The 26,677-nt window shown below is 33.0% G+C and overlaps 1 protein-coding gene across 1 annotated transcript; it reads left to right on the top strand.

Moving 5' to 3' along the window:
• Positions 1-274: 274 nt before the first annotated feature.
• LOC124364355 (homocysteine S-methyltransferase YbgG-like) lies at positions 275-22,390 on the top strand. The gene is made up of 6 exons (XM_046819749.1): positions 275-422; positions 1,150-1,314; positions 4,513-4,662; positions 10,842-11,113; positions 12,856-13,070; positions 22,104-22,390. Exons 2-6 carry the CDS (start codon positions 1,161-1,163, stop codon positions 22,258-22,260), a joined length of 948 nt encoding a protein of 315 aa, XP_046675705.1. The 5' UTR covers positions 275-422; positions 1,150-1,160; the 3' UTR covers positions 22,261-22,390.
• The last annotated feature ends 4,287 nt before the right edge of the window (positions 22,391-26,677 follow it).

The following is a 26,677-nucleotide window of genomic DNA, read 5'->3' as shown; positions in this document are numbered from 1 at the left end:
TAACATAACAATTATTTTATATTAGCCTACAGTAAAATTTATTGTAAAGCCAAATGTATTTGCATTTTTTAAATTATAGCCTCACATTTATTCGTAATAGATAATTAAACCTCAATTATTCATGACCATTAATGTTACTTGACAAATTCATTACTAATTAATAGACTGAAACGTTTTTCTTGGTAAGCATTTAAATGGGTCAGATCCATTCCGATTTCCATTCTGATTCTGGCTCGTAGATGCTCGGGGTTTATCGGTGATAGTCGGAACTGCTTTGCTCTATCCCCCTCCCCCCTCAACACTCTTTGCCCAAGCCCGCTAATCCACAAATCAGTCCTGTTAGGCGCATCCTCTTCCTGAGACGCTCGTCGAGATTGAGAGAGCTGAAATCAAATCATTCCTTTGACATTCTTCTTGTGTCGGTGGGTATTGTATTATCTTCTGTTTACGTAGATGATAAAATATGCTACTTACTGTATTCTAATTAATATTGTAGACTAAAAAGTAACATTAACTTACTTATATTTTGCTATCATGTTAGTACTTTAGCTCATTTTTAACCGGTTAAAGCTCTAATATAAAATGTCCTTTGTTACTATTACGATGCGAGGTTAGTCAAAACCTTTTGATCTCCTGGATCCTTCGTAGATATTTGCCTTAGTCTTGGTACTTACCACTGAGATATCTGCCTCAAACTTGGCCTGTTCCATTTAAAACTGACGTTGATTAACACTAGGCAGAGCCGCAGCTACATATTTTTCCAGAGGGGTCAAGTCCTAAAATTTACTTTCATGCTGCTTCTAAATCACGTTGTCTCAGTTGAAAAAGACAAAAACATCTGACTTGACAAGAACACTTAAGAGAAACAATATGGGGGGGGGGGGAGGTCTATTGTAAGTAATACAGATTAGTTTAAGAAGGTCAAATACTACTAATTTTCTACATGGATGGCTCAAGAATGAAGATTACTGTAATAATGGCAATCTTTGAGCCAGACACTAAGGCACTGGGCTTAAACACCACTGTCTTTCTGGCAGAAGTTGGAAGTTTACACCTGGAAGTAATAAATTTGCTATTATAAACAGAACAGTGTGTTAAGTTTGTAGGCCAGGATAAATCTCTTTCTCTAACATTTGGTTATGATCACAGAATACAGAAGCATGAAGGACTTTGTACTGACAGACGGTGGACATGACACCCAGTTCAGGAAGTATAACAACACCGATGAGTTCGACGGGCACCCCCTCCACATGGCCCAATTCATACTGGAGAGTCCAGAGACCTATACAAAGGTGCTACAAGACTTTATACAAGGTTAGTAGTTAGAAATTGCAGACTTACATACTGTATTTTTATTAATGATTAACTATTTGGGACCCAAAAGCCATTTAGAGCGGTTACTAATTTCTGAAAAGGCCCAAGTGTCGCTTGTATTTACTCTAATATTCAACATGAATAAGCCCACAGGACAATAAAATTGGCTCTAGGAACATTCAACATAACCCATTTTTGTTTTTCAAATAAATAACACATCTAATGAAATCTAAAGAAATCAACTGTGCAAAGGCCAATACAAGCTCCAATAAAGTATCTCATCAGAACTTGAGTTTTCTGTAATAACATATTCATGTTATCAAGATTTATTTAATAACATGAATCTACATCTACATTCCATAATACAGTAAATGTTATGACTGTTATGAATTAATAAAACTTTATTTCTGGTTGTATAGATAAGGTTGATAATTTTAACTACATTTAGGTGTTACAAAATAACTTAATAATTTAATCAATTTACACATTTAGTTTTCCATTTTATCATATAATTCTTTTACATATTTTTTCACAATCTCATGTCTGTTTTTAAATTCATCTTTTTTATTGCTATCTTTATTAAATTATATTAAATGCTTTAATTCTTTACTCCTTGAACATATCTTTTGAATCTCTACATTGAAGAACTTTTTTCGTTTTCATTTTTTCAATTCATATTCATAGTGACAATGTATTAAATCATCTTCCATTTAATATATGTAATTTTACAAGCAACCAGTTTTGTTTAAATCGTCTAAAGTATTAAATTTTATTTTGTATTTATAACCACTTGGAGCTGTTTTAACTTTGCTATCCAATACAATTCTTTTATTATCTTTTGAACACAGTGATTATCTGTTTATAGCGACTATAAAAAATATTTATAATTGATCATTATAGCTTCTAATGCAATGAATGCAGATGCATTCATCTTGGTCTTCAAATAAACATCTTTTTAAATTATCCATATTTATCTTTTATTTAAAACTCTTTTCTTAACTTCTTTACATCTGAGTGGATCTGAATTTTTATATTTGTATGAATACATTTTCCACATTCCACAATCCAAAAAACTCTTCTAAAATGTTACAATTTAATTCATCTTTTAATTTCCTATAACTTTCTTGTTTGTACCATTGAAAATTTTGTGATTTGTTTTAGATAGTCACTTGAATTAAATTTATTAAAATTTTCTTGTATGATTTTATAACGATCTTGTTTCATTTCAACAGAATAACTGTCTGTATCCATGTAACAAAGATTCAAATCTGGATCACATTGTTTAAGTTCATAATAAAATTCATACACAAGCACTTTTGAAAGGTCTAAAACTCAAAATCCAATATACATTAAGTTTGTTAAATTTCACTTTTTGTTTGTACATGTGTGATGTTTTCATCAAATATTTTAAAGCATTTAAAATTGGTTTTCTTTGCTTGGCAGATTGAAATTCTTCATTTTCTAGTGTAATATCACATCTATTTAGAACATTTTCCATAAATTTCCAAAAAAGTGAATTGTTTATTAACGATCAAAATCACTCTACAGTTCACATATTTGTATTATTCTATATATTATTTATATATTCTTACATATAAGGTTTCTAATAAAATGCAATAACTATTAACATGATTCAAAATCGTTCTTTGTTATAGATAATAAATTTCATTTCATAAATGCACAGCATATTCAGTTTGATTAAGAAGAATTGTACATAATTTATTTTTTATAATATTCTTGAGTAAGTGGTAGATTTTTATGGAATGCATGTTAATTTTTTGTATATTCTAGATCAACTTCAAGTACCTATAAGTTTTATTACCAGTAAGTTGTAAAGTTATTTCTGTCCATTCTTCAACTGTATAAGTCTTTGGATGTACCCATTTTATATTATCAGAAGGTACATTTTGTGAAAGTGTCCCAGCGTAAAGATTATTTGCATTGCCATATAATAAGAGATTGTATTGTTAAGTTTCATAAAAATCTTTTAAATATATATTATTTGCTTTAACATAGCTTTTAACACATTGATCAAATCCACCTCTAATACCTCTTACAAGCATTAAATAATACATGTAATCATGAATCAGTTGTAATTCAAATTTGGTTAATTTTAACAATGCATCCCAAGATAGATTTGGAGCAGATTAATAATTTACTGGATCCAATTTATTACAACTTAAGCCCATTAATATACAATTTTAATATATGTGTGTGTGTGTGTGTGCGCGCGCGTGTGTGCGTGCGTGTGTGTGTGTGTGTGTGTGTGTGTGTGTGTGTGTGTGTGTGTGTGTGTGTGTGTGTGTGTGTGTGTAAGCAATAAAACTTTTAGAATACTGTATAAATATTAATAATTTCCTAAATGTTTAACTTTTAATTTGTTCCATACACTAAAATAATGTTGTTCATCTGTTTCAGAAATGTTCTCATCTATTAAAATTGAATACAAATCTTGAATTTTTAATAACCCAGTACAATCAAGTTTTTATGTATTATCAACAAATTCATAAGGACATATTTAATTCAAAATTTTACCATATTTTATAAAATTATTAGCATGTCACTGTGTTTCAAATTGTTTGTTAACTTTTCTATAGATGAAGCTATAAATCTAAATGTAACTACGAATGAGACTTTAATAAATTTTCTAGTCTTATCACGTACAATCTCATACCCATTACCAGAATTTACAGAGTAACTTATATATTTCTCATCATTGTTTGCAATAAATTGGATGAATAGTTTCAATATTGTTTTGGTGATTCTTTTATATATCCAAATGAATGTCATAGTTTGACATATTATGACACTTAGATTGCTCTTATTTTCTTTAAAAAATTTCTTTAATTCTCTAAGTTTTGCTGCATTTAGTTTTTCATAATTAAAAATTTATAAAATTATATATGTTTCTTTGCCCAAGCATTAAGACAGTTAAATGCATTGTCTTTAATTTTTGTATTTTCTAAACGTTTCTTAGAGTTGTAATGTTGGTTACAATATTTGTTTAAACAAATTTGGATTGCAGTAAGGACAGTTAATACTGTGTTTATTAATTTCCCTTCAGTGTGCATGAAATTTTGAACACCCGATATATATATATATATATATATATATATATATATATATATATATATATATATATACAGTTTTTGCTGTTCTCTGAGTATATATTTTATCTATTATTTTTATTGCTTTTAGTGGGGGCAGAGATGGTGCTAACTCCCACTTATCAGGCAACTATTGATGGCTTCCAGGAACACATGGGGTTGGGCAGAGAAAAAGCTTTGGAACTCATCAAAATAGGAGTGAAGATTGCCAGAGATGCTGTAGAGTTGGAGAAGGCTAAGGGTAAAAGTAGTTTTACTGAATCATCTATTTTTAGTGGACCAACAATGAAAGAGGTTGGAGTTAATAGGGCTAAAACCCAGGATTATTTTAATGGATAGAAAAATCAGCAGGCTTATCTGGAATAATTCCTTTTAGGGTCCACTAATAAGTAACATGAAAGAACACATATTCGAAAAACACATGATCATACAACTGGTATGATCTCTGCTGGTGGAGAAAGATTTTCAGTGCAATAAACATTCTACTGAATATAATTAATTATGTTCTTTTATGAGTTTCTTTTAAATAGTGAACCCCAAAAGAAAGTTTTCATAGTGTGCTTGCTAATTTTTCCACCAATGATAGAAATCTTAGTCTTGCAGCTCTTAAATGTTAATTTCTTTACTCACTGTAAATGATGTCAGGATATTAGTAGCAAGATAAGTATATAGGTAGACATTAATATTTAGGGATAACAGTGATATCACCCAGTGCTTTTATATCTAATTTTGCAAATCCTGGTGCTGTTTCCAAGTAAATCATTATCAATTTACTAACAATAGTTAATTTATTTAGAAAAGTAGTTTTAACATTATAACGCACTGAAAATGTCTGAGCTTTTACTGCTAAAAAGTAATTCTATATTTAATAAAAATATATGGTACATTTACAGTAGTATTTATAATTTATAATATTATATCACCACTCACCCCTCTTTTTGAGGAGTTTTCACTGTACCTTTTCATGGAAGGGTATGAATACAAAGATAGCGATGTGAATTTATCAAATACAATTAATTAACACATGTAATTAGATACACAGAACCACGTTGTGTTGCATCACGCTCCAAAACAAAAACAAAATATTACTATATATATATATATATATAACTATACTTAATTTATGACCTTTAGGTTATTCAAAATTTTTATTAAACCCCAAAACATTATTAGAATAACTGTTTTTATCAGATAATTATAACTTTTTTCAGAAATGTATTATATCATATTTGGTTTCTAATAGCTATAAAAAATATAAAAAAAAACATTTTTTTTTTCTCACTATTTATTATTATAGTGTTCTCTAGTTTATTGTAAATAAAATGATACCAAATATAGTAAGATTCACAATTAATAACAATTTATAAACATTTTTACAAATTTATGTGTTTTTGATTACGAAATCCATGTTTCTTGTAAAACTTCCAGTTTTTGCGCTAAACCTAATTTATTTACTCAAAGACATACAAAACTATACATTTTCTGAAACTAGACTAAATGTTTTTACCTTTGGCTACCTTTCAATTTGAAATGTATATACATAACTATATTTTAAAAAGAAAGCTTGCAAAACTGGGAAAAAACGGCTTGGTGTTTAAGTAAAATATTAAGGGCTGTTGGAGGGTTAAGGGAATGAATACCTTACACAGTATGTTACTGTAATAATTTCTGAAAAATTTTTTCTCTGGATATTCCAAAATACAAATTATCCACTTAAATTGTATTAAATGGTGTATTTATACAACTTTTGTAAATATTTATGATTTGAAACAAAGAAAAATACAAATTTGAGTATTTAGATTGCTGTGTTAATAATATTTTAGACTTCTTTTAACTCATCAATTGAGTAAATTATCTTGGTTGGATATTTTTCTTGGTTTCTAAGTATATTTTATAGAAATTATTAACCATACTTAACTATATTCAATTATACATTGTCATATATAATTTTTTCATAAAGGTATTTTTGTTGTAAAATAGATTTTATAATCATATTGATTTTAACAAAAATTTTACTTTTTGAAAACTTAAGTTAAACACTATTTTTCTCTGTTGTAGGGAGAGATCATATACAGTAGTTAATTTAAAAATTCTAAAATATAAAAATTGTCCAAAATGTTATCCAGTCTTTGAAAATGTATAGTTTGTACGGTGTATCAACCAGATGTTTAAACTATTGTACTATTATTAATTATTTATGTTGGCTCAATATAAACAAACACATGTTACTTACTAAAAATATCAAAAACAATTATTAACTTCTTCCATGATTATTCCAAGTAAGAAGCTATCATATCTGTATTTCCCAACACTTGTTTACACCATTTTATTAAATTCCACAGATACTATAATTTATTTCCAACAAGAATGTAAACAAACTACTGATATGGCAACAAGACAGTAAAAATTGTGTTGCATTTTCCTAAAACAAAGGCATAGTTTAGAGTCTAGGTTGACTAACAAGTTGGATGATTGCAATCCATATTTGCTATAAGTGTATTGTTTGTAAAAATAAGGGTAAGACATTTAAGCCATTTGAATGAATTTTTGCTCATTATGAAAGTTGAACAAATAGGTTTTACAGATAGGAATGTTTGTAAAATCGAAGTTCTTTCGACATCTAACCTTAGTATTCCATAACAGACGCTCAAACTGATCGCTGTTAACAGTCTGTCAATGTGCTAAACTGTTGTAAAATCCTGAAGAGCCAAGTTGGGAACTCTGAGTTTCTTGTAAAATTCAATTTATCAACTCATTTATGCACTGCATTGTCTTTAATGTGGCACCACAAAAAGTGGTTTAATGATGATAGATCAGGTGACCTTGCAGGCCACTCAAAAGCTCCTGTCCAGCGATTAGAATATGTGTTATCTAAATAAGTACGGACATCTGGACATCTCGGACAGTAGTGCAGAGGTGAAGCAGACACGAGAGAGAGGTGGAGATATTATTGGAAGCAGACTTAATTAAAGTTGCTAATCAAACAGCTAGAATAATTTGCTGTTACAACATTTCCAGGAATATTTCGGAAGTAAGGTTTTCGTCAATAAAAAGGGTCCAACACCAAAATTTTATTTTTCTGGATAGTGAGTATGTTGCTCTCCCAACCAGTTAGCATTAACGTCAGATCAATACTGGCAATTGTTCTGGTTTACATTGCTACAGTATTATCATTAATACTCCTCATCATCATTAACTTGCAAAATTTGACTTAGTCAGATACTAGATTATATTACATTATATATCAATCTGCAGCATTAGGATAACAATAATTTTATTTTTCACTGTAATTAAGGCATTATTGGGACCAAATTTAACTTCAAAAACCCTTTTTGAAGTGCTTCAGAATGACTAAATCTGACAAGTCTGATGGTGTGTGAGTTTTCATTCTTAAATCTGATTGTACCTCAATTATACATCCACAGTCTCGTACCTGAGAGAAAAACCTATGGAAAAGTCACGTATGCTCAACAACAAGAAAGAAGTCACTTTTAAATAAAAGAAAGTGACGGAACTAAACAAAAACTGCTTAATGTAAGGACAGCCATGACTATTATTTTTCGTTTGACTTAAATAAACTTTCTAAATCATTGGATGCTGTTGGTTTTGTTAGGCCTGGAGGTTTTCAGAACAGATTTTGAACTTTGACAACATTGATGATGGAAAACTGGTTTTGATGATGTAGCCTAGTTGCAACTGCATGTGGGTTTAATGAAGCACAAAGTGCAATCACAATTAGAAAAATGGGTAAATACAGCGGTTCTAAAATAGCCTTACTAGCCTTATCCACTAAGGATGACTTAAAAATTTGGTTGTGTGTTAACAAAGAGATTGGAAAATTTATTTAAAAATATTAGTCAAGAGTTCCCCAATCTTTCTTGGGTTCAGGCAAGTAGAGCAGACAGACATTTATAAACTCGCCATGGAATCCATTTAAATATAAGAGGCAAGCACTAGATTGCAAGACAAATTTGTGAGGTTCTGGATGAGACCCAGGAAGTAGAGGTGTCTACAACCCATGCCATACTCAATGTCAAGAGTACTGCTCACAGTTGCATTCATCGTATTAAGCACATGCTGACAACACTTATGAGGAAACACTGCTGCCAACACTTATGAGGAGATGCTGTTGACAGTGCTTGTACAATAACCTTTGCTTCTAATTCTGAGCTACTCACAGATGGGGAAAAAGAAAATCTTTCCTCCTCTATGAAAAACTGCAACCGTCAGATCAGATTGCACCATCTTAATAGAGATAAGCCTTTATGCACATTTTGCTAATTTTGGTATAAATGACCTAGACCTTAGTTATCAGAAGTCTGGCAGAGATAGGTGGGTGAATGTGCTGCATCTCATTAAAAAACAAATATTTTTTTTATATATAACAACATAAGTTGTGTTATCAATGTCAATATTGAATATAGGTTTTGTTTATTCACTGGATGTGTTTTCTGCATTATTACATCATTAATAAAGAAATAAAATATAACCTTTGAGATTTCCAAACAATTTTAGATCAAAAATGTTAAAACATTTATAGAATGTTAATTTTAAGCTTTGAATTTAGTTATTTATATATAGTGCTCCATGTATCTCTTTTGACATTTTATTGAATAAATTACAATATTAGTTAATATGTAATGATAATTTACAATTCTTCAGAACTTACTTATGTGATATACTATTATATGGTCAGTGTTGGTGATCATTATTTGTCTTTAAAAGAAATTCTTGCTGGGGTCTCACAGGGCTCTGTCTTGGCTCCTCTTATTTATTCTGAATGTCAATGACTCACCAATCAATTTGTACTGTAATACTGTATTGTATGCGAACGATACGATACCTCTACAATAGTAAAGGGCAACTGTATAGATAATGTATTTAGTAACACTAATAGGATAGTAATACAATCAGTACAGCCGCCTTGTGGTTTGAGTCTAATATATTAAAAATTAATGGAAATAAAACTGAAACCATATTTTTCTCTCTAAGAAATATTGAAATGCAAGACTATTTTGAAGCCGGTAAATCTCTTAGGAGTTACTTTGGAGCACAGGTTTATATGGGATAAACACACAATTAATTTAATTTCAAAGCTGTTGAGAGTTTATTTTTTACTACGAAAACTAAAAGGCAGTGTTAGTAATGATTTAAAATCGCTTACTGTAGTTTTTCCTTTCTCATATGTTGTATGCAAACATATTGTGAGGTAATAGTATATGTGCATAAAGGGTTTTCCTATGGCAGAAGAGGGTTGTAAGAATTTTGTAAGTTATATTTTATTAATATTAATATACTGAATCTTCTGTGCATTTTCGTTTTCCATAATTTAGTTTATGTACAAGAGAATTTAAAATATTTTACAAACTGTAATGATATACACCGTCATAAAATACATGTCAATTACTTAGTTCTGCATACAAATAGATTAACTAAATATAGTAAGAGTCAAAAATAAGTGCAAATCAAGCTCTTAAAGAAAATTCACAAAGAATGGACAGTATTATAGTTAAAAAAAAAAACTTTCCAAATGGCTCACTACTTAAATCTTTTATTCTGTAAATGAACTTCTGAACTCAGAGATGGATTTTAATGTTTAGTTTATCCACATCTACAATGTTTTTTATATCTTATTATACTATGTTTTATACATTATTGTAATATTAACATATGTTTTTCAACTGATTTTATCGATTTGGTAAAGAAAATTACAAAAAATTATTCTGTTTCTGATTTCAATGGCATAGGTCTTTCTAATACGTTTCTCACCTCACCATAAGATCTAATTCAACTTTCATAATCACGCATCATTAATCGTTGTAAGTTCATGTTCACTGAGTTCCATACTATACAATTAGTAGATAACTCAATAAATAACTACTTCTTAATTTTGTAAACATCATTAACAAACTAATACACTTCCCCTGAGTCAAACAGCTGATAAGACCAGAGACCCTTGTTTATTAGGGAGGTCACTGCTTGCTAGGAGTGTTAATGTGGGTTTTGATCAGTGTTAAACAATAAATATTAATTAGTTTTCCGCATAAAAACATTTAAAATTTGAATTAGCCACCAATTTGTAATGACGAGGTAGCAACCCCTAAGTTTCACTGTTCATTTTCCTTCATAAAGACCAACACAAACAATGTGTAACTTAATAGGACATTACATTTATAATTTTTAAGTTTGGTCCAAAATGTTGTATTTTGTGGGCAGGGGCAATCTTATGACACTAACAGAAAACTGTAGTTTTGTACCATAGATGAATACTGAGTTTGGTTTTTGTAGATGCGGTTGTTAAAAAGTTGATATTGTGTGTCCGTACTTTTTTTCACTCTGTATATATAACAATTAAGTTTTAAATTATCATAAAGTTTATTTAAACTGATAATATTCTGTAAATTTGTAATTTTATTATAGGAAACACCAAACCTGTGGCAGTTGTAGGAGTGATTGGTCCGTATGGAGCATATCTGCACGACGGTTCTGAGTATCAGACGGCAAGTTATGCCGATCACATGACCACCGAGGAGTTGGAGGAGTGGCATCGGCCAAGAGTCGAGGCTCTGATAGAGGCAGGCTCTGACTGCTTGATCTTCGGGACCATTCCTGCCCTCAAGGAGGCAGAGGCTTTCATACGAGTCTTAAAACAGCATCCTGGTGTCAAAGCAATCCTGTCTTTCTCTGCCCAGGTTTGGTATTATGATCAGACATATTATTTTTTTCTATTTATATCCAATTCAATTAGTATGACAGCTGACTCTGTGTTAAATCAATCAATCAGGGTGTGACTTCAATGTACGATTGTGAGTGTGTGGAACTTATCAATTTTTGTTTTGAGAACCATCAATCACTAAAAAACAGTTTGTAGGTTCGGTCTTTTGCGTATGTGAAATCACAACTATTGTTGGCTTATAGTGAAACCTCAATTTTGATTGTTGATTCAGTAATGTATGTATCACATTTGAGAACAGATAGAAGTTGCTTGATGCAAAATATAATAAAAAAAGTGAATCCAAACGTTATAAAATCAGTTAAGTTTTAAAGAAATAGAAAGTGCCATCTTGTCCCATAGAAATGAAAGGTTTTTATTTAATTAATTATGTCACACATAAATCAGAACAGGCATCATCCTGCTGACCATTCAGAAATCATGTGTCATTTAAAGACTCCAGTATGTTTTATACAAAGATTTGAAATCATTCAATTGGAACTTTTATTACCTTGAAAAGACATCTGGGATTAATGCACTGGTAAATTTTGTAATCATGATTGGGGCACTCCAATACAACAATGCTGTACTGAAAAAAATTAAAGTAGACTTCCAAACGGAAGAAGCCATAATTTCCACCTGAAAAATTAAGATCACATACTATTTACATTAATGCCTCCAAGATGTAATGGCTGTGGTAAGCACTTCAGTTTATGTGATTGCAACACTTTTTCAATCCAGGTGTTTTTATTAATAAGTACTATTTTGTTATTTAAAAAACGAGTAAACTGACATGAAAGCACACACTTTTATCGTAATTGGCACCAAATTATTAACGCTTTACATATCAAACAAGTGTTGTACACAATTTTCAAAGGAGTTTGTTACATGATTTAACAACCACTGCAAAATGTTAGTTTTGACATTATGATCATCATGATGCTGACCTCTAAGATCTTCTTCAGTTGCAAGACACGCTTGCTTTGGGTCTGAGTTAAAGATAGCACAGGTTCAAATCCTGGCTGTGGCCACTTTTATAAGTACCATCCACTTGCACTGTATTGACTCTCTTCGTTACTCTGTTTGATAAGATCCTTGCACAATACAGTGGCTCATGAGGTCGAGCAAAATAAGGCTTAAAAATGGGAATCATCCTCTCCTTTAAAAAAAATTCCATGCAGCAAAACGGTCCCTTTACATAACTCATTTATTTTTTAACAGCGCAACGCAGGATTTGTTATTTCTCAAAGTATGTTTTTAAATTTATTGAATCCACACAAAATAGTGTTGTTTTCACTTTTTTGTTCACTTTGTGCACCAAATCGGCAGTGATCACTGAACTCTTACATGGTTTTCACACCTTTAGCACTGAGAAAACTAATAACAGTGCGTATTTCACAATCAGCAGAATTCTCAATCAGTGAAGGCATAAACAAATTAAAAAACATTTGATTGTTGTAACAATGACATTTTGCTCAAAGTTGTGTTGGTGGATTTTTACAAAAGTATTTATTTAAAAAACACGCTGCTTAGATATCGATATCAAATAATATCTTTGACAATCCATTAATCCTTTTATATCATTCACAGTCAATAATGAGCTTTATTCAAGAATATTTTATTTTTATATAGTTTGAGAACTCTCAATGTACTTACATATTTTTGTACACCATAAGGTTGATTTGATTTTTTAAGTCTGTGTTTTGTAATTGTTCAAACTAGAATGAACAGACAATCTGCCATGGAGAGAGATTGTCAGATGTTGCTCAGCGGTGTTGGAAGTTGGCAGCTGATCAGATTCTCGCCATCGGGGTTAACTGTCAGCATCCACGGTTCTCGGTGCCTCTGCTGCGCTCGATCAAAGAGGCAAATCCGGACATCCCTCTGTTTGTTCGCTCAAATAGTAGCCATGAGAGATTCAACACTGAGACATATGAGTAAGTGTTGGTGTAAGTAGAGTTATAAGGAACTCTCTCAATATAAATATTGTGTTATCATGTTGAAAATAGAATATCGATGAAGGAATTGGAATATTTAAACCTTTTTCTGTGTGAGACAGTGATTTTTATTATAAACATTTAACCTCTACAGATGAAATCTTTCTCGAAATATCTTGCACATAATTCGTTCACATTTTATATCATTAAGTTGAATTTCAAAGCAGTGTTTAAATAATAAATGTCTACACACTTTTCTTTTTTACTCTGTGTTCAAACTAAAGGTTGTTGCAATAGGAACTGCCTTGTTTTGACTCTCCGTAACTATACCGATTAGGAAACCGTAACAACAAAAAAGTTACAGGTTTCACTGGAGCAACAACACAAATGTTGCAAGGAGTGCATCCTGCTGCATCAAAAAATTTAAGGTTCCAATGGAGCTGCTATGACAACGCAACCGTTGATAAGAAAAAGTAAAAGGTTTTTCACTGGGGCTATTGCAACTATGCGACTGTTGCAAACGAATGTGTAACAGATTCTGGGCAGGTATTTGTACTAAAACAATGAGATAACCCTAACTCTGTATGTTACGAGTCCAGAGAGTCTATATTTTTATTCCACCCTTTTTTCCTCTCCATCCAATACTTTTTATTATGGATTGGGAATTTACTTCCATATAGCAGTTTTTAATCCGAAAAAATGTTTTATAGCTTTTATATATTGATAATTTTATTCTGTGGTTATACACATTTAAAAAATATTTTCCTCCTTTACTTTTGATTTCATACCATCTTATAAATAAAAATGAATGGCGAAATGTGTTGGTAAGCACTAATCTCAATAACGGCTGGACCAATTCGGTTAATTCTTTTTGTAAAATGTCCATTGATATCCAAGGAAGGTTTTTGTGAAGAAAAAGTTATGAAAAGTTACCTGGAATATTTTGGGACTCAGACAAAATTGTAGTTTTTACGTTTCATAATTCAAATTAAACTGGCACTAAACAGCTGTTGACAGCTATAGTTCGACAAACTTTCTGAAACATCTGGTTATATTTAAATTTTATCAATAATAAGTAAACAGTGCTTGATCGGTAGTGTAATTCAGATAGTAAATAAAACATCAATATATAAATGTTACTCCAGATTGCGCCAGTGACGAATTAAAATCATTTAATGCGTTAAATACTGTAAAACTAACCTTAATCAAATCAAATTATTTATTGCCATTGATCGCATTTGCATACATGAAATAGGCATTGTCATAAATTAAAATACTAAAATATAAAAGCACAGTAATAAAATACATCGTCATAATTTAAAATTATAAAATATGAAATACGAAAGTACAACTATGCAATAATCATATAAGAGCTCTGCATAAGACAAGTCAATGTAGAATCAACAGAACATTAAATCTACTTCACAGTTGAGAAATTCAGCTAATGTATAAAATGGATTACTCAACAGCCAATTCATTAGCTTACTTTTAAACACAGTAAGAGATACTGCTTGCGCAGACTCATCTAATTTGTTAAAAAAGTTTACACAATTTATCTTATGAGATGAACCAATTTTAGTTAATCTATGCTGAGGAATATTGAGCTTAAACTTATTTCTTGTATTATGTACATGTATGTCTTGCCTGGTGAGGAATAAGTGTAAGTTAGATTTTGTGTATACTAATACCTGAAAAATATAAAGATTGATAACGGTTAATATTCCCAAATGAACAAAAAGTGGTCGGCAATGATCAAAAGGACCTGCTCTACAAATAGTTCTTATAACTCTCTTTTGAATCAACAAAAGATTTCTCTCACAGATGTTGCATGACCCCAAAGAATCAGACCATAAGAAATATGGGACTGAAACAAACCAAAATATGCTGTTCTTAAATATTCTATAGTAACAATGTCTCTCAATTTCCAAATCAGGTAACTAACCCTAGAGATCCTACAGCACAGGTTTTTAATGTGTTGAGACCAATTTAATTTTGAATCAATGTACATGCCAAGTAACTTTACTGATTGAACCTCCTGAGTTTGAGCTGATAAGCTTAATATAATATTCTGGGTTTTATCTTGATTACAAAGCAATCTATTTGAGGAGAACCAATTCAAGGCTTCATCTTCCCCTGATTTCATGGTCATTTGAAGATTGATGAGATTCTTATTACAGGAGAAGAGAGAAGTGTCATCTGCATAAATAACAGCACCCACAGATACATTTTTTGGCAAATCATTAATCAAAATATTGAAGAAAAATGGGCCAAGTACTGAGCCTTGTGGCACTCCAATAGTAACTGTCTCCACAGGTGAATTTTTACCTTGAATTGAAACATATTGCTTTCTATTAGTCATGTAAGAATTTATAAGCATACATGAATGTTTTGACAACCCATAAAAATGAAGTTTATTCAAAATAATACTAAAAGGGACACAATCAAATGATTTACTTAAATCCAACAATGAAAGAGCCACAGACTTTTAGTTATCTATTGCATTAAGGGAATAATTTACAATGTTCATAACAGCAGTTGTCGTTGACCTTCCCTTTCGAAAGCCAAATTGTGACTCAGTAAAAAGATTAAATATTTTGAAATAAAATGAAAGTTGCTTGTGCATTAAAGACTCCAATATTTTAGAAAATATAGGAACAATAGATACAGGACGATAATTCTGAGGTAATTGTTTGTCGCCCTTTTTATAAATGGGGATAACTTTAGATATTTTTAGTAAATCCGAAAAATATCCAAACTCCAAACACTTATTAAAAACGAATGTTAGTGGTTCTTTAATGAAAGGAATAGTTTTTTTGACCAAGTAATTTGACATCCAATAAAAATCCATACTTTTAGAGTTTGAGAGTTTTGCTGTAATCTTTTCTACTTCATTTGGCTCAACTGTTTGCCAAAAACATGTTTCAGAAGGAACTGATCTATCGCCCAACAGATCATAATATGAGGTGTTAGTGGGTGGAGTACCATTTAAAAGTTGATGGACTGAATTTAAAAAGAAATCATTGATTCGTTTTGGATCAAGTGTTACTGCTTGAGAGTTGCCGCTAGAATTTTCCTGTTTAATGATTTCCCAGGCGGCCCTACATTTATTTGGGGCTGCCTCAATGTAACTCTCACAGGCCTGCCTTTTTGCTCTCTTTAACTCAGACCTATAATTGCTTTTACAACCTAAATAGGTATTATGAAAGATACATTGCCAATCACCCTTCCTGTTTTAGTAGTCATTTTCAATTATTCTTTAAATTCCTCTGTCTTTCCCTTAACCTGGAAGCATGCTCTAGTTCGTCCGTTGAGAAAAGTGTCTAATCCACAATCCCCTTCTGACCTACGTCCAATCAGTATTCTCCCTTGTCTCTCCAAATGCCTTGAAAGAGTGGTACATCAACAAATTTCATCTTATCTAAATACCAGTCTGGATTCAGGCCTAATCACAGCACCACCACAACCCTAATTAAAATCACCGATGATATCAGATTGGCAATGGACAAGAGACTAATCACCATTTTACTGCTTTTTGACTTTTCCAAAGCCTTCGACTGTGTTTATTACCCCCTTCTCCTCATCAAATTGAAGAAGTATGGTTTCTCCGATGAGTGTGTTAACTGGGTCAAATCGTATCTTACTGGGCGACAGCAATGTGTCAAAGAAAGGGAAAAAATATCTGAATGGAAAGCCGTAACACGGGGTGTTCCACAGGGCTCTGTTCTTGGACCCCTATTGTTCTCAATTTATATTAATGACGTCACATCTATTATAAGGCACTCTAAGTTTCATCTTTATGCCGATGATTTACAAATTTACGTACACTGTTCGCCTGATGAATTGAGCACATTTATGGTTCTACTCAATCAAGACATTGAATCAATTGCTTGTTGGGCAAATAAACATGGGCTGAAATTAAATGAAGACAAAACGCAGGCAATGGTATTGGGAAACCCAAGATTGATCGACCGTTTGGACTTCAACGTTGCACCAAAACTTGAACTCAATAACCACGTACTAAATTTTCAAAACAAATTAAAAAATCTTGGTCTTACTATGAGCTCAAGTCTTAAGTGGAATGACCAGGTTACGATAACGTGTAATAGAGTATTTGCTGGCATTCACAGTTTAAAGCGTTTTGCTTTATATCTACCATTCAGTGTCAAGGTTATGCTGGTTAAAACTCTCATACTGCCACACTTCAACTACTGTGACGCTGTGATCAGTGACATGACTGTTGAGCTTTCGGACAGGCTTCAACGTGCTCAAAACTATTGTATCAGATTTATTTTCAATCTCAGACGTTATGAGCATGTGACTCCATTTTTCAAACAGCTATCACTCCTGAAACTTCAACAACTTTGCCAACTTCACATTCTTTCAACTCTACATTCAGTTATCAGAAACAAGTCACCTGTTTACCTGTCCGAAAATTTCAAATTTATTTCCGATATAAGTGAGCGACCTACGAGAAGGGGATCCACGTTACTCTCAATTCCTGTTCATCGATCGAACTTCTTCAGTAGGTCGTTCACTGTTCAGGCATGTCGCCTCTGGAACTCTCTTCCTGATGATATCCGTATTATAGAAGGTCGGGCTCGTTTTGGGGCGGGGGTCAGGGACTTGTTGCTGGGCGGTCTGTAGGGGTGGCGGATGGCGGTGCTCGTGGCGTGCTTGTGGTCAGGCTGTGTGTTTGAGAGAATGAATGTAGCAATAACAAGAAATTATTTAAAAAGTAAATTGTTAATTTAAGTTTTAATTTATCTTTGTTTGAAAATTTTCTACATATTCAGCTGATAAATTTGATTTTTAATTATTACATAGTAGTATATATTTTGGTTAAATTTAAATTTAAAATGGAATTTGTTATAGTTTTAAGGTCATTAAATGTAAATATGTATATATATATCTGTATATTATGTGAGGTTGAGTGGTAGAGAGGGCTAAATTGCCCTAACTCCGCCTCTTGAATAAAGGCATATTTCATTTTCATTCATTTCATTCATTATTATAAGCCAATAGAGCATGTTCTGACCTACTATCTCTTAAATTCTTATATACATTGTACAAGCTCAACATGTAATCTTTTTCCTTAGCTAAGTCCTGATTATACCATTGTACTTTCTTTTTTTTTAACTCAACATTTATTAGATTTGCTAACTAGAGAGGAACAGTAATGCCAAAGATTGACAAAATGCTTAAAGAAATTGTCAAATAAAACATCAACTGTTATCATACCAGAATTAAATCTGTTGATCATTTCCCACTTTTCATACTTTAACAAATTTATGAATAAGTTTATTTGATTTTCTGTTTGCTTTCTGATTAAAATTTTATTGCAACCACTATTATAATTTTTACTAGGTTCATCCCTATGATCTCGGTATACCTGCATTACATGAGAAATATGGTCAGCAAAATGTCCCTCTAAAGAGCTAATATAATATAAATTATCAGTAAAATTAACCAAAATGTTATCTATACAAGAATTAATATGGGTGGGAGTTTTAACTGTGCAATTCAAATTTAGTGACTTAAGTAAGTTTGAAAAATATATTGAGTTTTGACTCTGTAATGCAGTCATTTCTATATTAAAATCACCACAAATGGCAACCATGGCATTTTTAATCAATAATTCTTTTATAGCCTGTTCAAAGTTATGAAAAAATGAATCAATATTCCCTTGTGGAGATCTATACAAACTAACAATATACATATTTTGTTCAATTAATTTTAAGCAACATATTTCAAAATCCATTTCTATGCTAAAACGTTCTAAATTTATTACTTTATAATTTATAACCTGTTTAACAAAAATTCCTGCTCCACCATTTTTTCTAATTTTTCTACAATAAAAACTAGCAGGCAAATAACCATGAGGAACATACAGGTTTACTTCGTCTGTAGTCAACCAGTGTTCAGATACACAAATAATATCAATTTTTTCTTCACTACAAAATTGCTCTAATTCTAATAACTTATTTCTAATACTTTGAATATTAAGTTGCAGTATTTTTAAATGGTTTACAGGCTTACTTATTGCACTAAAAAAGGTCCCTTTGATACAATTTGAGATTGGTTCTGCTCAATGATCTGTATATTGTAGGTTGAAGACCGGTTTATGACATCACTCATGTCCACCTCCGCTATACTGATTCCGTCTTCAAGCTTTTTTAAGTTCAGATCAGTTGAATCTTCTTGAACATTTTTCCCAGTTGATTGACTCTTTGGAGAACTGGAGACGATGTTGGAATAGGCAACCTGTGACCTGATTACATCACGATGTTGATTTGAAATATTATGTTTAATATTTTGAAATATTTCTTTGATCATTAGGCTTATCTTTTCCTTCCCCTTGTTATTGAAGTGCAGTCCATGAGATGTGTATAGATGTCTAGGCAACAGATGAAGTGGTAATATAAAGACATGGTCTTCAGATTCGGCTAAGTGCTCAATTTCACTGTTAAGATAACTTAATCTTTCATCAAGTTCTGGCTTGTCATGTCGTAGGGGCAATGTAGCTAGGATCAAATTAGTGTGAAGAGTGGTTTGAATTTGTTGTTGAATATCATGTAAGATCAGGTTTTCACTCCTCTTCTCAAAATCGTTCGTTCCACCAATCAATACAGCTGCATCACACTTAGTAAGGCCCTTGATTTGTTCATTCATGTCATGAACGACACCACTCAGCATCGCACCAGGTCTAACAGTAGCTGTCACACAGCTTATAGTTCTTCGCTGTACTTTATAAGACAAGTCACGTCCGTGACTGTCTGAAATTATAATTATGTTTTTAATGATCAAAGTTATGAATTTTTTCACATAAGTTATTTTAAACTGGTGGGCTTCCTTGACATTATGATACTAAATTTTAACAATGGCTTATGGAAAAACAGAGAAATGAATACTAACATGCCTCAACAGTTCATTCTTTCCCTGGCTACAGTCCAAAAAACAAGTGTAACGCAAAACTTTAATAACGATTATTTTGGAATGTTGCATAACCTTATAAGAATTTCTCCCTTATACCGAAAGTACAGAAGAAGTAGGTAGGACTTCCCCCTAGGTCGTAATAGGCTTTTCAGTCCTACTTATGTGTGTATTTTCTTCATCAGGACAAAGCAAACTCAACTATGTCAACACAATTTTGTCCAAAATAGATTTCCGAGAACTAGACAATCAAACGTATGTAATATTTCGATCGAGGCAGTATGGCAAGCTAAACTGTGACATAGTATTTAAGTGAATTAAACTGTCTTAAGTAGGCACTTTTTAACCGAAGTAGGCATCTTGGTCCTACGTAACTATATATATTTTTTCTTCGTCAGAATAACAAGGCAAACTCTACTATGGTACTGGAAATATCATAGACCTGAAATATATGACAAGGACTGGAAATATACGCTTTTTGACCGAAGTAAGTTTCCGAGACCTGTGTGATCCGAGACTTGTGTTTTCTTGATCGGGATGACAAGGCAGATTCAGCTGTGACGTTATGTATATAATTAATTAGAACCAGAAATGCTCCTACACATGCCAAACATGATATAATAATTAAGGTAAACTCTGATAATATTTACCATGAACTTAAATAATATCTACCTGATGTATGACTACTTACATTTTAAAATTTTTATAGGACACCCATCATATTATCATAATTGCTTTTACTAAGTAATATAAAGTTCTAAAGATTGTGTGCGAAGCCGCGGGTAACAGCTAGTACATTAATACTTTTAATTTAATATACCATATTTAATGTAGTTTGTAATATTGAACCCAAACTAAACTAAATAAACTATGCAATAAAAATATTTGTTTCATTGTTAGAATTTTAACCACTTATTAGTGTGACTCTAAACCATGATGCCGCATTACAGAATGTGCTTGTGAGAATATTCATCTGCAGAAAAGGAGTATGTTGATTAGCATTTTCACAGATAGCCAGGCAGCATTGAAGGTGTTACACTCTTGTATGTCCAACACCAAACTTGTCTGGTATTGTTATCAAGTCATTTCTTCCCTTGGAATAATCAACAATGTGACTGTTTGTTGAGTTCCTTGTCATGAGGGGGTCTCTGGAAACAAAAGAGCTGATGCCCTTACCAACTTGGGCTCAGCGTCCAACATGAAGGGGCTCAAATGTTCTGTGGTATTTCTAGGTGTGAATGCTTTGGGGCTCTCGGAAATTTCATCCGGGTCTGATGTCGCCTTTCCCCAGGGTTGTATCTGGTCATATCTCCTTAAGTAGATCAGAGTCTTCTCAGGTTGTAGGTCTAATCATGAGTCATGGTCACCTGAGGAAGAATCTTCACAGATTCATTTTCCGGGAGAATCCATTCTGTAGATTGTGTAACGAGCAGGAGGAAACTGCTGAACACCTAATCTTTGATTTTCCTGAAATAGCAAGAGAACCCTACACACTAATGGTAATCTGGAAGAGGAGTGAATTTCCCCTGGAGCTGTTTTCGTTAGTTTGTTGAACTGCTGAAATTGTCAACTGGTTGGCCTCATGTTATACTTCAGGGATGAACAAAAGGCTCTTGAGACTGAAGTGCATGGTAATAGGCTGCCCCTTTAAAGAATAACCCATGTTGCAATTAAAGAAATGCAATTTATGCAACGCAACGAAATGTGACAAAAAAATATGTTTGCAACAGAACTGTTAACTGGAACCACTCCACGGCTATTGTGAACTCACTGCAATGGTACCGTGTCTGGTATGATTTTGGCACACATCTAGCTCACGCTAAGTCTCCAAAAGATTATGTTGTAGGTTTTTATTATGTTGTGTGTTGGGGTAGTACATGTGTTAAGTTATCACATTTTGCAATCTTATTATTTTGAGTATATTCAGTTTTTTTACAAATGTATTTATATATTATTGTGTTACCCATCTAATATTAGATTTTAGACATCAAACCAAACCTTTTTTTATAACCTCTTTATAGCAATGTTACAATTTATTTTAATCCATACGATAAAACATTGTTTTATTTGTGTATTGTAATTTATTTTTATTGAACTGTACAGGTGGGAACTGACAGAGAATGAGAAAACCTTGCAAGAATACTGCAGAGATTGGTTAGAACTGGGAGTGAAGTATATCGGAGGTTGTTGTAGAACTACAGTTGATGACATCAGTAGCTTTAGAGAGGAGATCAGAAAATTCACAATCAAAAATAAGTGAATAGAAAATGGACAGAAGAGAATTTTTAATCTAAATTAGAGAAAGGTGCCAAGTGCACAAATATTTACTGTTTTCATGTTCTGTACATAGGTTATACTGAATCTATTTTTAAATATATCTATATACCTGATGTTTTATAGTTATTCTCGCTTAAGACCATCAACCTCCAAAATCTACAACATAATTCTAACCCACATTGACAAATGATAATTACTCTTTGAACGTACAAACCGGCAGACTACCGAGGCAACAACACACATCCTTCGCTTTTAGCTGGTTTATACCTTCCAGTTAAACCTACACTGAATACAGAAAGTTAAATAGTTAGGTCTAATCTACTGCGGGGGATGACTGTTGGAGATGTGGGGCTTCCTAAGTATAAAGGAACTTAGTAGCCTTGACTTAAAGGCGTGCCAGCCCTGTCCACTTAGACTAGAGAGGCTGGTACAGAGCTAGCCCCTGCTTCCCAGAACACATGACCGAAATTAATACCCAAACCGTTCTTCATTGATCTTGCCTAGAGTCTGCCCCTACCCCAACCCTTATCCATCCAGAATATCCCGTTACTCTGGAAGCAGCACTAAAGTCCTATTAGGACTAACAGAACAAAACAAAATCTCTCTGACTCTTTCTCCGCAGTACTGCAGTAGCTTTTGTATTTCTACAGGAAACTAGTGTGTTGAAAGATTAGGAACATATGCCAAGGCAAAAATTACCTCTTTTCTCCTTGTTATGAGACTACTTTCACTGCAACTACCAGTAGGTCTTTTGTAATTAGAATAACAGGAAAACCAATGATATGGTTTGAAAGTAAAACACACGCTCTTGGGTTTTAATTTCATCGATCATATATAAGATTACCTATCTGAGTCGTTAGGCCCCTGATGTAACCTTTATTGATCCAAGGTTCCTGGATTAGGGCGATATCCAGGTCTGTTGTGAGAAACCTCCTTCCCAAGATGTTAGTTGCGCTCTTAGCATGGTGGAGGTTTACCTGTATGAGGCGTTATACTTACACCTTTTCACCACCTCCCCAAAGTGGTCCACCCCTATCCATCTTTTTGGATGATTTGGGAACAGTGCCTCCTTTCCTCCCCCTGGCAGAAACCGATGGTCCTTTCAGGGTAGGTCCCTTCTTAAGGAAAAGGAAGCATGTTAGTGTACCATTTTGCACTTCACTGTCTTTTGTAGTAGACTTTCTCAGGTAGGGTATTTACAGAATCGCCTGATACATTTGTGGTCTCTTCCACTTGCATATCTTCCGCGTTGGTCTGTTCTTTGGCAAGGGTCTTAGACTTTCCTGAGGTTTCAAAAACCTTTTTGGGGTCTTAGTGTTCCACTGATTTTCAGTTTTAGCTGAATTTTCCCAAACTAGTTGGTCCAAAGACCCTCTTTTTCATGCTTGTTTGCTGTGGCACAGTCGATAACCAGAGTCACAGCACTGACTTACCCTTTTTACTCACGCACGTATGTTCCATTCCCCAACCGTTAGCTCTTTGTTTTTTGCCTTTAAGAACTTCATTATCTTTTCGGCAGAGTCGTTTTGGGAAGTAGTCAGTCGCGATTCTTGTACAAGAAATTTCTCCCTCTGGCACAATCCTCAGACTGGCTCCCTACCAAGGTTTTTCTTGCCCTTAATCCATTCCACAGTTTCCTGGTTTTACAGATGAAAATCAGAATCCCTTGTCTCCTTTTTATACCATAGAAGCTTAGAGAATTTGATTCTCCTCCTCTCCATGATCGCTTCCAAAATAAAGTTCTCTATTGTTTCCATTTGTTAAGATGTGAGTAGGTTTTCCGGAAATTCGGAGTGTAGTATTCCCAGCCTTATGCCCTCGGTTATTTGTTTGTACGACGGTTTGTGGGGAGGTGCAGATTGCTCCTTTCATAATAAATACCCTTTGTCCTTTATTTCTTGAGCTTCCGGGGTTGAGCCATCAGAGTGAAGTCTTTTTGGCTTGCCCTCTCTATATTTTGCTCTTCCACGATTGGTTTGAAGGACAGATCCCTGGCTTCGTTTTGAGAATATCTACATCTTTTTCGAAACCACGCCATTCTTTTCCTGGCAGCACCAACGAGTTTAGGGAATTCAAGGGCTATATTTGAGATCAAGCTCTCTCGCTTGACCACGCAGCCCTCGGCATATGCTGTTCCACCTTGGCTTGGAAAGAGAGAATAAATCAGTTGTAGAAAAGTATAGTAGAAGTTAGATTTTTGGGAGAAGATTTTCCCGATAGCTGAGGGTAGACTGAAACGAACTGAGGGGGTGATAAATGACAGAAAAGAAATCCGTCAGTTCACCTCAGTCTGATCGGAATTTGTTAGAAGACAAGAAGTAGATCAGGCAGTTCCCAGGTGTGCGCCCATGATTGTGCTTGTGTTTCGGGAATGCACTGACTTGCCTCATGTGTTAGGGTATGAAGAACCCCACCACTTTTCAACCAAGAATGAGTAATTAAACAAAAATTAAAAACCTGATCAACTTCCGGGAGCACAGGTCATTGTAAAATTGTAAAAATCCAAGGTTTTAATGAATGTAATTAGGCTGCATCGTTGCAACCTCTAGCTTGAAAATATAATTAACTGAATTTATTTTGTAATGAACTACTGGAAGGTGTTTAACTCAGATTATCTGCTGAAAACACAGTGGTACATTTTAATAGATCGGCTAGGTAATAAATGTAATCCAGAAGAATAAGGATCGAGAACACAGGTTGCCTGTAGTTGGCTGGAGGGGCCCCTCCACCCTCACTGTTTTACTCTGAGCCTGCTGAATGCTGATCAGTCCTGTAAAGTGCACCCTGAGGTGTTCATGCAGATAGTACGCCCACAATAGAAGTCAACCTCAATTACATCCAAGCTTCACAAGCATTAAAGCCTCGAAAAGACAAGATTGTAAGTGTATGAAGTTGTTTGAATGAAAACATGGCTGAACAATTGTTCAAGCGAGTACCTCTAAGGACTGCAAAGTCAATTATGAAAAAAGTAGTGGGTGTAGTTTTAAAAAATGCATAGGATACCAACTATTTAGTCATTTTATTACCAATTCCAACGGTACCTTTTTTGAAGAAATCCGTCACCACATAAGCGAACACGGACACTTTATAGGTATGCTTGCATAAGCCGGGAACAACTGAGTAAGATTTTGTCTTTATAGCAAACATGTCCCAGTTGAGATGTTTCAGTTGTTTCTTTCTCCCGGCTTGTGCAGGCGTATCTTTAAAGTTTTTTTATAACTATACCGGGTTTTTTGTTATTTGACTTTAACAATTTTAAACAGACGCCATTTTGAGACGTGTAAAAGGATTTTGTTAATATTTTATTTTAAAAAAGGTCAACAAAAGGTTAATACAGTTCTCAAGTTTCATAAGTTTTTTTGAACTGGTTCAAAAGATATAATTTTTAACTCATACAGACAGATAGCCGGAAAACTCAAGGTTTTAAGACATACCTTCATATGATCATTTTTGGTCATTTTTATGTGTAGAACAATACCCCAAAGTATTGGAACACTTTTACTGAATACTCTGTATAAGGTAATACAAGTATGGCAAATAAACATACCTTTAATGGCTGATAATTTATACACACCATTATAATAATGATTATGTGTTTATTTGTCACTTATGTGGTGACGGATTTCTTCAAAAAAGGTACCGTTGGAATTGGTAATTAAATGACTAAATAGTTGGTATCCTATGCATTTTTTAAAACTACACCCACTACTTTTTTCATAATTGACTTTGCAGTCCTTAGAGGTACTCGCTTGAACAATTGTTCAGCCATGTTTTCATTCAAACAACTTCCCCGGCTCAAGGGGGGTTGGCTCAACCCCGGAAGCTTTTCTCCAGTATATGTAACGGTTATTGAGAACCAAAAATACTGATAACAGATACTCTTTGTATCTAGTACTCCATATAATAAATTACAAGATACAGATATTTTCTCGTACTGATTACTTTACTGGTCCTCACTGATACCGAATACTGAAGTACTGATTTGAGGCTGAAAAGTACAAAATAAATACCGTGATAAAACGCTCCAACTGCAAAATGTTGCTACTTCACAATCTAAATCACTTTTTAACCTCGGTGTCAGTTTGATATTCTTGAATTAGTTATTGAGTAATAGATATATTTTTTCAAAGACAACTAAACAGTTTATATAATACATTGAGTTAAAAGTGTTTAATTGTGTAAGCAGATTATATGTTATGCTTTTAATTAATATGAGAGTTTATTTAATTTTTGGTAATACAAAACTGTGTTAATGAACGAAAAATTGCACAAAAGAAATTTTAATTGCTTATAAAATAGAGTTTTATGTTCATAACCTTAAAGAATACATAGTGTAACAATCCATTTTACTCTATTCAAAGAAGCAGAAGTTCAATTTATCGTACAATTCATTAATTACA

The sequence above is a fragment of the Homalodisca vitripennis genome, chromosome 6 (genome assembly GCF_021130785.1).
Source record: "Homalodisca vitripennis isolate AUS2020 chromosome 6, UT_GWSS_2.1, whole genome shotgun sequence".
Taxonomy (NCBI): domain Eukaryota; kingdom Metazoa; phylum Arthropoda; class Insecta; order Hemiptera; family Cicadellidae; genus Homalodisca; species Homalodisca vitripennis.
This window is presented reverse-complemented; position numbering and strand designations above follow the sequence as displayed.